General features: G+C 38.7%; 2 protein-coding genes and 1 long non-coding RNA gene across 3 annotated transcripts; 1 reads left to right on the top strand and 2 right to left on the bottom strand.

Annotated features, from left to right (window-relative positions):
- Window positions 1–228: 228 nt before the first annotated feature.
- LOC143508667 (uncharacterized) lies at window positions 229–2,627 on the top strand. The gene is made up of 4 exons (XM_076997328.1): window positions 229–753; window positions 1,430–1,563; window positions 2,202–2,330; window positions 2,440–2,627. Exons 1-4 carry the CDS (start codon window positions 323–325, stop codon window positions 2,625–2,627), a joined length of 882 nt encoding a protein of 293 aa, XP_076853443.1. The 5' UTR covers window positions 229–322.
- A 1,775-nt stretch (window positions 2,628–4,402) lies between these two features.
- Window positions 4,403–7,382, bottom strand: LOC143508666 (G2/M phase-specific E3 ubiquitin-protein ligase-like). The gene is made up of 8 exons (XM_076997327.1): window positions 7,270–7,382; window positions 6,962–7,156; window positions 6,771–6,857; window positions 6,425–6,678; window positions 5,470–5,595; window positions 5,101–5,241; window positions 4,787–4,898; window positions 4,403–4,620 (listed from the first exon to the last, which is right to left on the bottom strand). The coding sequence occupies exons 2-8, from the start codon at window positions 7,059–7,061 to the stop codon at window positions 4,403–4,405; spliced, it is 1,038 nt and encodes a 345-aa protein (XP_076853442.1). The 5' UTR covers window positions 7,062–7,156; window positions 7,270–7,382.
- Window positions 7,383–7,393: 11 nt separating this feature from the next.
- LOC143508837 (uncharacterized) lies at window positions 7,394–8,607 on the bottom strand. The gene is made up of 4 exons (XR_013129506.1): window positions 8,297–8,607; window positions 7,799–8,037; window positions 7,549–7,649; window positions 7,394–7,448 (listed from the first exon to the last, which is right to left on the bottom strand). It is a non-coding gene; the product is annotated as an uncharacterized LOC143508837 (long non-coding RNA).
- Window positions 8,608–12,753: the final 4,146 nt, after the last annotated feature.

Genomic DNA, 12,753 nt, shown 5'->3' with positions numbered 1-12,753 from the left:
GTTATTTGTGACAATATTATATAAATAAATGAACAAAGAAATAATTGTTTAAAACGTTAAATAAATATTTAAAATGAGATTTAATTAATTAAATTATTAATTAAATTATTTAAATATGGAAAGGAAGCATAAATAATTTTATGTAATTAAATTCATCGTTAGTTGATTGTGATATTTGTATTTCATTAATTGTTTAACTTAAATAATTTAATTAATTATTTCATTATTTATTTCATTATTTCAAGCGCGTCGTCGAACCATGAAATAATTAAATCTGTCAACATCAGCCATCAAACTCAGTGGGCGGGCCTAACTCCGATCGATGCAGGTTGATTGCTCTGGCCTGTGTGAGTGTTTTCTCAGCATGGTGGCTCTCGACATGGATCTGCAGGACATTTCTCAGGAGTTCGTTAGAACTATCTTACAGCTAGCGGAGGAAATTGAATCAGGGGCTGCAGCCCCAGACTCTGTCACTGATCAAATACACGACTTTATAGAAGTGTTAGGGCTGCTTTCTGCTCTCTCTCACCAAAATATAGACTACAGGGTAATTGCAAACTTTGAAGAAGTGCTCCAGCGCTTCTCCATCCAACCACAGCAAACTACAGCAGGCCCAGGTCGCCCAGCCTTTCACATCCCCAGCGGAATGCTGGAGCACCATGTTCTCTGTGGAGTAACAGCTCCTGAAATCGCAGATATGTATGGAGTGTCTGAGAGGACCATCAGGAGACACATGGAACAGAACGGAATACGGTGGGTAACCAATCATTTGTTCCATATAAATTTCCCTAATGTAGCATCATCTAGTTCAGGTATCACCAAATGGCGGACCGCGGTCCGGATCCGGACCCGAACGCCGTCCTGTCCTGACCCAATCACATTCCTGATTAACTGGATACGGACCCAAATGCCAAAAAAAATTTAACGGGAGACTATATTTTAAACCGGAGAATTTATTTTCAGACGAGTGTTACGTTCGCCACCCCACCCCCCCCGCTCAACAACTTTCGTTCGCCACCGCGGACCCGGACCTAAGGTCTGAGCTATCTGCCAAAAATGGACCGCGGAAAGATTTAATTGATTACCCCTGATCTAGTTCTAACTAAAGTACTGAAAGTACTAGCTAGGTCAGTGTAATGTTTGTCAGTGTAACGTATATTTTTGCACCCAATTTTTCCAGTTTTCTCAAACGGTCAGAAAACTGAACTGATAAACGTTACACTGACCTTACTACTATATGAAAACAGTTTATCATGGCTTTAATATACTAAAACATTGAGCTATGAACACCAAACTTAACTTGTTTATTACTCTTCATTCATACTGTCTACTGCTGTAAAGATGAACATGTACAATTGTAAAGTATATTGTATAGAGATATCCCTTTCCCATCATATATGACTTTGCTCAATGCTTTTGTTTGCTGCAGAAAGACAGACCTCTATTCACCACTCACTAATGAAGAGCTGGACTACATTGTAACTGATGTCCACAGAAGCCACCCAAACACGGGCTACAAGCTAATGCATGGTCTTCTGAAAGCCAGAGGTATACGTGTTCCAAGTAAGTGTGTAGAGAGACATTGTATTGGATGGGATTTAATGCTATCTAGCTGTGTAAAGAATGAAGAGAGCACTGCAATGGTTTTAATGTTCTGGCTGATATATACAGCTGTTTAGAGAATGAAGAGAGCGCTGTGTGTGAAAGACTGCCCTGCCAAAAATCCAGCTCACGCCCAGCTTGTCATCCACAAAAACATAGCCTATGCTGGTAAAGAGCTAGTTTTTTATTGGGTGTCCAGCTGGACGTGGGCTGGATTTTTTTTTTTAGAAGGGTAGTGGCGAGCAAGCCAAGGTGCATGAAAGCTGTGATTAAATATCAGGGTTATTCCACCAAATATTGATTAGTGAACTCATCCAAAGTTAAAACATTACTATTGTTATTTCTAAATGAATATGAACTTGTTTTCTTTGCATTATTTGAGCTCTGAAAGTATTGCATCTTTTCCTTATTTTTATATTTCATATTTTCTGCAGAAAATGCTCTAAATGAAAATATTTTCATTTGGAATTTTAGAGAAATATTGTCAGCAGTATATAGAATGAACCAATAATGTTCATTTTACTCACATACATCACTTGCAATGGTCTCTTAATTTTTTTCCAGAGTGGTATGTGTTTTTCAGCTATATTTCTTTTCAGTCTCAAGGTTGAGAGAGTCTTTTCGCAGAGTTGATGCAGAGGGTGTGTGCATGAGACGTCTACGGTTGCATACACTAAGACGACGGCAGTATTCTGTGCCTGGCCCAAATTACTTATGGCACATCGACGGTAACCATAAGCTCATAAGGTAATACTGGCAGAAAGAAAAATCTATGTACAGATATGTGTACAACATTGTGAGTTAGCTAACCTGTTCACAATTGTCTCTTTCATACAGATGGAGGTTTGTGGTCCATGGAGGAGTGGATGGATTCAGTCGCTTGGTGGTTTACCTTACTGTGGCTGGCAATAACAGAGCAAACACAGTCTTACAGAGCTTTCTCACAGCTGTTGATGAGTATGGATTGCCATCAAGGGTACGATCTGATAAAGGTGGGGAGAATGCAGACGTTGCAGAATTTATGATCAGGAGCAGAGGTACCAACAGAAATTCCCACATCACCGGCAGAAGTGTTCATAATCAGCGGTAAATTCACTTGCCTTACATTATAGTGTTAATTGATTGTACAAGAGAAGATATACAATCCAGGTTATGTCTTTCTTACAGAATAGAAAGGTTGTGGAGGGATGTTTATGAGCATGCTCTAGACCTCTTCTACCAGATCTTTGTCTCTTTGGAAGATCAGTCAGCACTTCACCCTGACAATGAACTCTATCTATTTGCCTTGCATTGGATCTTCCTACCACAAATACAGAGGCATCTCAAGTCTTTCAGAGATGCTTGGAACTTCCATGGCCTTAGAACTGAAAGGGGTCAGTCACCAGAACAACTCTGGAGAAGATACAGAGAGCAAACTCCCACAGAGGACTTAACCGAGGTATGTATTCATTGAGAAGTCAATATTTTAATGTAATTAAACATTCTGCATGCGTGCATTTCAAACATTTGCTTATATTTTTTACTGAAAAACTAGCTGGTTTGTTACTGCAACAGTAGGTATTATACACTGACTGGTCATTAAGTACGTTATCTTTGCTTCTACGATGAGCATTGGGTACTGTAAGAAGTCACTAGTCTATTATGATAATATATTTCATAGGTTAATGAAGACTATGGGATTGACTGGAATGGGCCTCACACCCTTCTTGACAACACTGTATCTGTTCCGGAGATCCAGCTGCGCCGTGAGCTCACATGCATTGTGCATGCATTAACATGCATTGGATTTTCAACAACAGTTAATGAAAAGCAAAAAATAAACACTTTGTTTTAACAGCATGAATTTGACATAATTCTTTGTTTTCTGGAACTAAAATAAACTGTGTTGTTAAACAGCCCTATCCTGTTTGTCCATTTTATTACAGAATAAAATAGTGAAGCTAAACATGAGTTAAACTCTTCCCTTTGCAAGCCTCTTTCAAACATGAGGTGAAAAAAAAACTTAATCTTGTTGGTACAGACTTATCAATTTGATCTGAGCAACATCACCAGGTGCACAAAATGTGCCATGAACTAAGGTCTGGAACAAATGACCAAAGTTTGGTCCAACGTAATGAGGTTGTCTTCGGCCAGAACAACTGAACCATGGTTAAGTTCATCTGCAGTGTGAAAACACAGATGTTTTAAGCTTTTGGACTAATCAGATGAAGTTGAGACATGATATTGTAATGCATTCAATAACAGCAGAAGAAAAAGAACTGTGTTGTGCCGTTATCACCCACATCCACATACCACCCCCCCTTTTTTAGGAACAGAAATAAAAGTAATTAGAGGGGATTGCACTACCCTGAATCTGCTGCAGGATAGGCCTACAGTTGGATTCAGTACAACACCTGGAAAGATAACACTGCTCAACTGCTAACATTCTACATGTCAATCGGTGTTGAGTACAGAGCGACTCTGCTCACCTAGGTGATGATGGCAGGATGTAGTAAAATTGTTTAGTGCGCTCAGTCACTAAACTGCAGTGTGAAATGAAAAGTAACTGGACTAAATACAGTATACAATGTCACAAATAACTGTGGTTTGAACTTCAGACTTGTGTCCAATCTTATTCAAAAAGACTGGTGTGGCTGCAGGTTTGAAACAACGTGCAGCACACTGGGTTTCATGTATAATCAATAAGTCACTCTTCAAACAACTGATTACCTGAGCTTGTGACTGGCTGGAATGAAAATCTGTAGTCACACTGGCCTTTTGCAGACAAGATTGGACAACCCTGATCTAAGGGAAAGTTGTGTTAAACTAGTCCAAATCCAGTGTGTGTGCTATTTATGGAAGCCATAAAGGCAGCCTCAAAGTCTGTGTAGGACTTAAAATGAACTGGCAGCTTCAAAGTTTCAAAGCATGTGGTGGATGTAGGAAAGGATCCTCTGGACAGCTCCACTTTGAGTTCACATGGCAGCACCTCCCACCCCACCCAGAACTTGAGCAGCTCGGCCAGTTTCCTTGGTGAAGCTAAAAGTCAACGAACACAGAATATTAGAATAAGGATTTTTTCATCAGAAACAACTGTACTGCAAACATTCCATTCCATTGTTTGCATACATATGTATGCATTTTCTGTAAAACTGCATACTGTACCTGTGATAAGGACAACAGAGTAGTATTAACACAACCGTACCTGTTTCTATGAACAGGCGCAGAAAACCAGTAATGCGACATGTGGTCTCAACATCAAATTCATCATCATCATCACTGTCCTCAACAGGCCAAATTATTTTGTCAAGGAGCATCTGAGGGGTGAAAACATTCAACAATGTTAATTAGTTGCATAAATGCACATTTACATAGATCACGGGACATATAGATTTGCATATTTTTACACAGGAAATTCTCCCAGTTGGTTACAAAACATACCGATTACAAGGTTTACAGATGACGAAAAATACTCGTGTGAACACAATCATGATATAAAACTGAGGAAAAATAAATCACCTGGGGAGTGTAGAGCGTTTCACCTGTTCTGGGGAAAACCAGCGAGACAACGTCGGGTCTAGATATCAGGAAGGGCCATACCATCACATCTTTCAGACCCTTCCTTAGCTGCTTTATTTGACGCTTGGTCCTTCCAATGACCTAAATGATATAGCCAACACAAATGAGAACTTTCTACCAGGAGAGGCACGGATAGAAATTGTCAAATTTAACTGTGTTAAATCATGTTTAAAATGCTCAGTTTTTTAAAGTGATTTGGTGACAATTTGGTGTTTATATGTAATAGCTTGCCAATTTCCACCTCTCAACACTGAACATAAAAACAGTAATTTCACTGAAAAAAATATGTCTCTAGTAGCGTGAACTTACAGCATGGACCAATAGTTTGTTCTGTAGCCATCTCCTATTTGTTTTTGTGACTGCTGGAAGATCCCACGACATGGATAGATCTGAGACAGTGTCCTGTTGCTCCTGAGTAAGTTCTTCAGTTTCAAGCTAAAATTTAGATTATTATATAAAAGTTATTACACTAAGACACAATTTAAAAAAGTACATGACAATTTTCAGAAATATTGGATATGCTTATGTGCTGTCTTCACTTATGGGCCTGATTCTCCCAAAGAACATAAGACAGTTAAAAATAACTACACTTATTTAACTGAATCACCTCTACATGACCAAACCACGTATTGTGTATTTCCAAGGACTGTCTAACAGTACTGTATTTTACTATAGATTAAAATGTAACATCACACACACACACCCTTTGAACACAGTTCTTAAATAGCATTACACTTAGGCATATATCTTGTGAACAAGCCCAGTAATCTATCCTACAAAATGTTTAAGAACAAATTAATAACGGCATTGATGATTATTATAGATATTAATAAAGTAAAACAAAGTGATTACTAATCAGCACAGAGCTCTTTCATTAACCCTTCTTCATTCTGAAGTTGTGCACCATAGGCATGCCACTGACCCAAGGAAATACTAAGTGTAAATAGCACCCAATATGTGTCATATTTTGAATCCATAAAAATGCACTATGAAATGCAGAAACCAAAACCAAAAACCTTTACGCTTAACCCTTGTATGGTGTTCATTTTGTATCAAATGAAAAAAATACACTTAATTATTTTTAAATCTCAGACTCATTGGCCTTGGCTAATTTTCTATGAAGAACATGTTGTATATCAAAACGCATTTTCAATGAACAAAATGTGAATGTGAACTCAGTGTTTGCGGGTCCACCAAACCCACAAACACTGAGTAACAAAAATATCAGCACCACACAAGGGTTAAAACAGGCAATTTCATGTACCATTTCTATTATGCTCCTGATGTGCAAATCGGGACAGTCTTCTGTGACAATTGTTGCCATTTCTGGGTCTCCATTGAACAACACATGGATTATAGCTGGACTTAATCCTGTCACACATGGGCCATCATGCAAGAAGGAATGACCCAACATCCTTCCAGCAACCTGGAAGAGATTGCTCTCAATAAGGGACTCTGATGTGGCTGGAACGAGGTGGTCAGGCTGACCCTCAAATAACAGCGTTCGACCTGTGCCACCTGTCAGTAATACAAAACAGGCCATTACAGTGGTATAAGTAACTTACTGACTCTCATTTACACATGCTATAATATATGCTTTATACACACACCGAGATTTAGACTGAATCCAAACTGAAGTTTGGATATTATTGTTGTCAGAAAGTACCGCACCACTCCTTGTCCAACAGCAGCATCCCCTGTCATAAAACAAAATATTTATTCAATAATTGAAATAAAAGTAGTGTCTAACAGATTTTTGTCTGTAGCTGTCATTTAAATTTTAACTCACTATATTACTAACCATCAAGGGCACATTGAAGAGGACATGCCCATTCACGTTGCTCTTTATAGAATGACAGAAGTGCACGCTCTCTGTCTTCCTCAGTGTCCCTTATATCCATCTTCAGTTTAAGTGGCCTTCCAGATGCATGTTCCCCAAGTAAGCTCTCCTTGAAAACTTTGGAGGCTTGAACTGGATTTTCAATAAGTCCCCATTCTACACACACAAAAAATATGTGCACAACACAAGATCCATAAATGTTATACCATTTTGAAAATCATTACAAACAAATCAAAACTATATGGCTACTCTGCTGTGTGAATACAAACCACGGTCTGCTGCTCTGTGCTCAAACTCTTCACTGTCAGCCACAACTACTGCACTTGCAACCGATGTCCCTGCTGACTCCGGCCTTACTTGGATACGGTCACTGACCGCGTCTGGTTCCCAAACATTAGCCTCACCCTGATTTTCCTCTCCATCCCTATCTGATTCCTGAATGGATGTCCTTAAAGTAACAAAATAAGATTTACTTATCATACTCACTAGAATGTACAACAAGCCAAAATACAAATCCAAGCACAGAAATTGGTTGTGTAGCTACATACCCTTTACAGTTCTCCCTGTGCAGTTTCATTTCAGAGAAAAGAACACCCCTCTGACAAGTGAGGCAGGAGATGACTGGACCAGAGGCACGACGAGCACCTTCCTAATAATGTAGTGGAAAGATTCATAAAATAGCATTTTAATTAATTACCGCTATAACTGATGATTTTATAGAATATAACAATAAAGAACAACATTAATGTGTAAGAATTATAAACATTTTTTTTCACAATGTGTAAAAGTATAGCTTACAGATTCAAAAGGCAGGTCTTGTTGAAGTGGGCGTATGTAGATTGTAGCCTGTCCAATCATTGTAGCTGGATCTTTCAGATAGACAAGTGTGTATCCAGAGTTGGGACAAGGGAGTAATGCCAGACTTCGACTGCGAGTAGATCCAGCAACTTTGAGAAGCTCAAAACCACCCCCTTCACGAAGTTTTGGATATACTTCCATCAGTCTGTTCGTTACTACCATAGGATCTGCATAATTTCCTGATTACATAAAAAAATATATACACATACATATATATACACACACACACACACACACACACACACACACACACACACACACACACACACACACACACACACACATTAATTTCAGAGTTAGAGTTATGCACACATTAATATTGTGAGCCAAACTGCATTGTGACTGGCACAGAAACAGAACTTTACAGTTCTTTCAAGCACAATTACTGAAACACAAATGAACAAAAGCTAATTACAACTCATAAATGATCAAACTAACCTGAAAATGATACTTTTTTTTCTCCAAGTCCTGAGGCTGCAAGGTCTGCCTTCTCCTGTACACTTGGAACTGTATCAGCCTTGTGACCATGCAAGCAACAGAAGGTGTGTGTGTAGTAATTGCATCGAATTGCAGGGCTCTGCAATTGACGTCTAGCATACCTTCTAGGTGTAATGTTATTGCTGTATGGAGCAAAGAGCCTTGCCACCTCGGCTGCATATAGAGAGAAACAAAAATGTCACAACAAAAATGAGAACCACCGACTGAAAACAAAGGATTAACTATATGCTGTCTAGTAGAATGGCGACAAAGCTTAAGTTCCTTATTCTCATGCTACTCTAAATGATTCTAAAATGTATCAGAAAATAAAGTGTAAAAAAAATTAAGTAAATAGTGCTCCCCTTAACATGAGAACCCAGACCCAGTTCTGAATGTTTATTCAAAATAACAATCATTTAACTTATCTAAGCAGCTCATTGATGTTTTTTTTTGTTGTGATTACACAGTCACATGATTTCTGTAAATACTATAGTCCAGCAGCACTACTGTGTTCGATCCACTCACTGTACCAGTACACACACCTCATACACCACCACCACCATAATATGACACACACTAACACTAGGGTGACCAAACGTCCGTATTTCCCGGGACATGTCCGTATTTCACGTCCTGTCCCGGGCGTCCCGGGATATTTTTTAAAACTGTGGAAATGTCCTGGTTTTTAAATTACGTTAATCGGGCCATTAATTCTACAGGCACTAGGACCCTGAGCACGGCGCTGTATGACACGGAATCCCTGAGCCTCACCATACTCAACTGGCGGAGAACCAACAACTTACGTTCGCCACCCCCCCCCCCCTCGCTCGACAACCTACGTTCGCCACCCCCCCCCCCCCCCCCCCCGCTCGACAACCTACGACCGCCACCCCCCCCCCCCCCCCCCCCCCGTGTCCTGGTTTTCCCAAACAAAAATATGGTCAGCCTAACTAACACCTCATACACCACCACCAACAATACACTAACACCACATACACCACCACAATACAACACACACTAACACCTCATACACCACCACAATAAAACACACACTAACACCTCATACACCACCACTATGCCAGTGCAGTCACTGCAGTGATAAGAATAATGACCCACCACCCAAATAATATTATCCATCCTGCTGAACTAGCCCAGTTGCTGAAGCAAATATCAGTGTCTGTGAAAGATGCAGCTAACTTGATTGTTAACGTTGTACAGTTTGCCCATATTTAACACCCCAGTACTAGACACGCAAGTCCAGTATCTAAAATACCTCTAACTAGACTATCTAACTGGTATACTAATAACTGAAGCGGCATGTTGGTGTGTTAAGCTGGTTAATGTTAGGCCCAATCTGTCCTACACCCAACTACAGACCTTGGACAGGTTGTCTGTGTGATGAAGTGGAGGTTGAAGGCTGCTCCTGGGTGTTAAGAGCTTCAGGAGTGTTCCTTAACGCTTCTTCAATCAAACCTGCAGCTTCTCTTAACAGCTCAGGGCAGCTTCTCGACATTTTTATCTCGAAACAGTGAACACCGGTATCAGAAAAAGGTTAAGGCGCGTTAGAGCTGCTCTCGAACATCTGTCATCGCTCTATCATGACTTACTGTGCAATCTAACCAATCAGCCTGCATCGATCGGAGTTAGGCCCGCCCACTGAGTTTGATGGCTGATGTTGACAGATTTAATTATTTCATGGTTCGACGACGCGCTTGAAATAATGAAATAAATAATGAAATAATTAATTAAATTATTTAAGTTAAACAATTAATGAAATACAAATATCACAATCAACTAACGATGAATTTAATTACATAAAATTATTTATGCTTCCTTTCCATATTTAAATAATTTAATTAATAATTTAATTAATTAAATCTCATTTTAAATATTTATTTAACGTTTTAAACAATTATTTCTTTGTTCATTTATTTATATAATATTGTCACAAATAACCCTCCATAGAAGTGTAGGGGTGGAGCAGGTCAGCGACATACACAGGAGCTGTGTTGTGTAGTGCTCTGTATGTTAAAGTTAAAATCTTGAACTGGATCCTGAATTCTACAGGAAGCCAGTGTAAGGATTTTAAAATGGGTGTTATGTGAGACCGTCTGCTTGACTTGGTCAGTAACCTCGCTGCAGCGTTTATAATAGATGTTTTTTATATATATACATATACACATTGTATTATGGGTATTTCATATATGTTGGAAACCTATATCTACATATATCCAGAGGATACATGTATGTGATGATAACACAATTCCTTATAGGTAGCATATATAGAAAACCCACTCTTGATATAGGGCCATATATGTCATATATGACATTTCCCTATGGGAATTAAAGGTGAGAATATCGCCAATGTTGTGATATGTAAAACTTTGTATTCTCCCAAGAGATGAATTTATAAGCAGTCTGAGAATTTTTCAATTTAGGCAAAATTTTTAAAAACCCCTGCATAAAGCCCTTTTCTTTCACCTGGCTAAAACTAAATAACATAATTATGGTAAAACGTTTTAAATAAATAACTTTGATAAGTTTTTATTATGATAACAGTCACAATTCTGATATTGAAAGTCAAATTTACGATTTTATCTATTTATTTGTCAACTCTCTCTGTTACAGCTGGAGTTTTCATAAATTATGTACCTCAGATTTTATTATGCACCAGTAACACCAATACAAATCCTTTGTAAGTAAAAACCTACTTATAAATCTGATTCATCAGAAAGTTTAAGATCAGCTAAGGTTGTAATCACAAGATGAGTGTCCAGAGCTAGCAACCAGTATGGTCACCAGTACATTTGGTACATTTGCCATCCTGACCAAGATGAATTTGATTCAAGTGACTCAACAGTGATTCTGGATGGCTCCTCACAAGGGAGTAGCATTCAAGACTGCCCTTCTGAAGGGAGTAGCACCCCAGACTCAGGCAGCAATGACAGACGTGAGTACATTGCATTTACAAATTGTGGTGTTCATATTTTGCACTTCTTTTGTTTGGAAGACTAATAAAATAACTTAATTGGATTTTTTTGAAACAATATAAAATGTAATTATGTAACCAGTTCTTGACATTTCAGATTTTTTACATTTTCGTACCAAGCTTCAGTCAATGTGATACTCGCATATGTGCATGGTTCATATGTACAGTTGCCACTTGTGTCAAAATAGAGACTAGATTTTCAAACTAATTACTACACACTTTCTATAGTTACTGACTTTTATGAATTAATGTCATGTATTTAATTATCTATATGTTTGTCCTTCAGCTAACATGCCCACTGGCATTGACATTCCAGACACTGACAGTCCAGCAACCACAGGCAAGCACAGTGCCCTAACTAGAACAGCTAAAAAGCCTGCATACATCGACACTTCAGACACAGACAGTCTAGCAACTATGGCCAAGCACTACAGAACCTTACAGTCTTTGTAAGAAGAAAAATCCAAACCATCTCTCAGCTCCTGGATTTGGAATTTGCAGCCAGAAGAGCATTCATTGACTCTGAATCTTCAAAACTCTGAGTCGCGAAGAGGACAAACACGGTACATTTTAGAGGCGTATCCTTGTTTCAAGGACACTGGACATGTAAGTTATTATTGACTAACCTAGTTCAAAACATGTCAACACACAAAACAATGTCTTGTATGCCAGTTTCCTCCTACCCAATGCAGTCAAATGTCTTTATTTTTATAAAGGGGGGGGGGCTTCAACGTGTTCTGGACAATGATAACATCCACTACATTGATGAGCTGAAAATGGAAAAACTTCTGCCAGACGGTGCAGTTTTTTGGTGTGTGGAAAAAGCTGCTGAAACCCCCAATGGGAATGGACAAAGGTAAACAACGATGTTTTGATGTTATTAGGATGGACATTAGGCAAGTTTATGTGGTAGTGTGGTGTCTTCTTTTCATTTATGGTGGCTGTCCCATTATTTGTACAGCTTTTTTATATTTTAGCAGATGTCAACTGTTGATCAGGGGTGGGTTTCCCGAAACGTTCGTAACTCTAAGTACTTCGTAACCTCGTACTTACGAATATTCTTAAATTTACGAGTGTTTCCTGAAACTCTTCGGAACTTACGTCGTTCTTATAGTCGTTCGTAAGTTAAGAATCTCCGGACCCATTCGTAACTCACTAAGTATTTCTTAACTCGAAGCTCTCGTGCAGTTCTACTTCAAAAATGATAGAGGCGCTAATTTCACTCGCGCGGGTTTTAATCACGGCATTACTACATTTGTGTTTATGTGTATAATTAGCCTAATAGCCTATTTTCTTTTAAAGTATTTACATCGCATATACCACAATGTGTCAACAGAAATCAAATGTACTACTTTGAATTATTTAGCATTAGTTTATATCTTCCCAATATTTAATTAAGTCTCTCCGTTCCGTTCGTCATCGTACAGTC

Source organism: Brachyhypopomus gauderio, chromosome 2 (genome assembly GCF_052324685.1).
Source record: "Brachyhypopomus gauderio isolate BG-103 chromosome 2, BGAUD_0.2, whole genome shotgun sequence".
NCBI lineage: Eukaryota > Metazoa > Chordata > Actinopteri > Gymnotiformes > Hypopomidae > Brachyhypopomus > Brachyhypopomus gauderio.
This window is presented reverse-complemented; position numbering and strand designations above follow the sequence as displayed.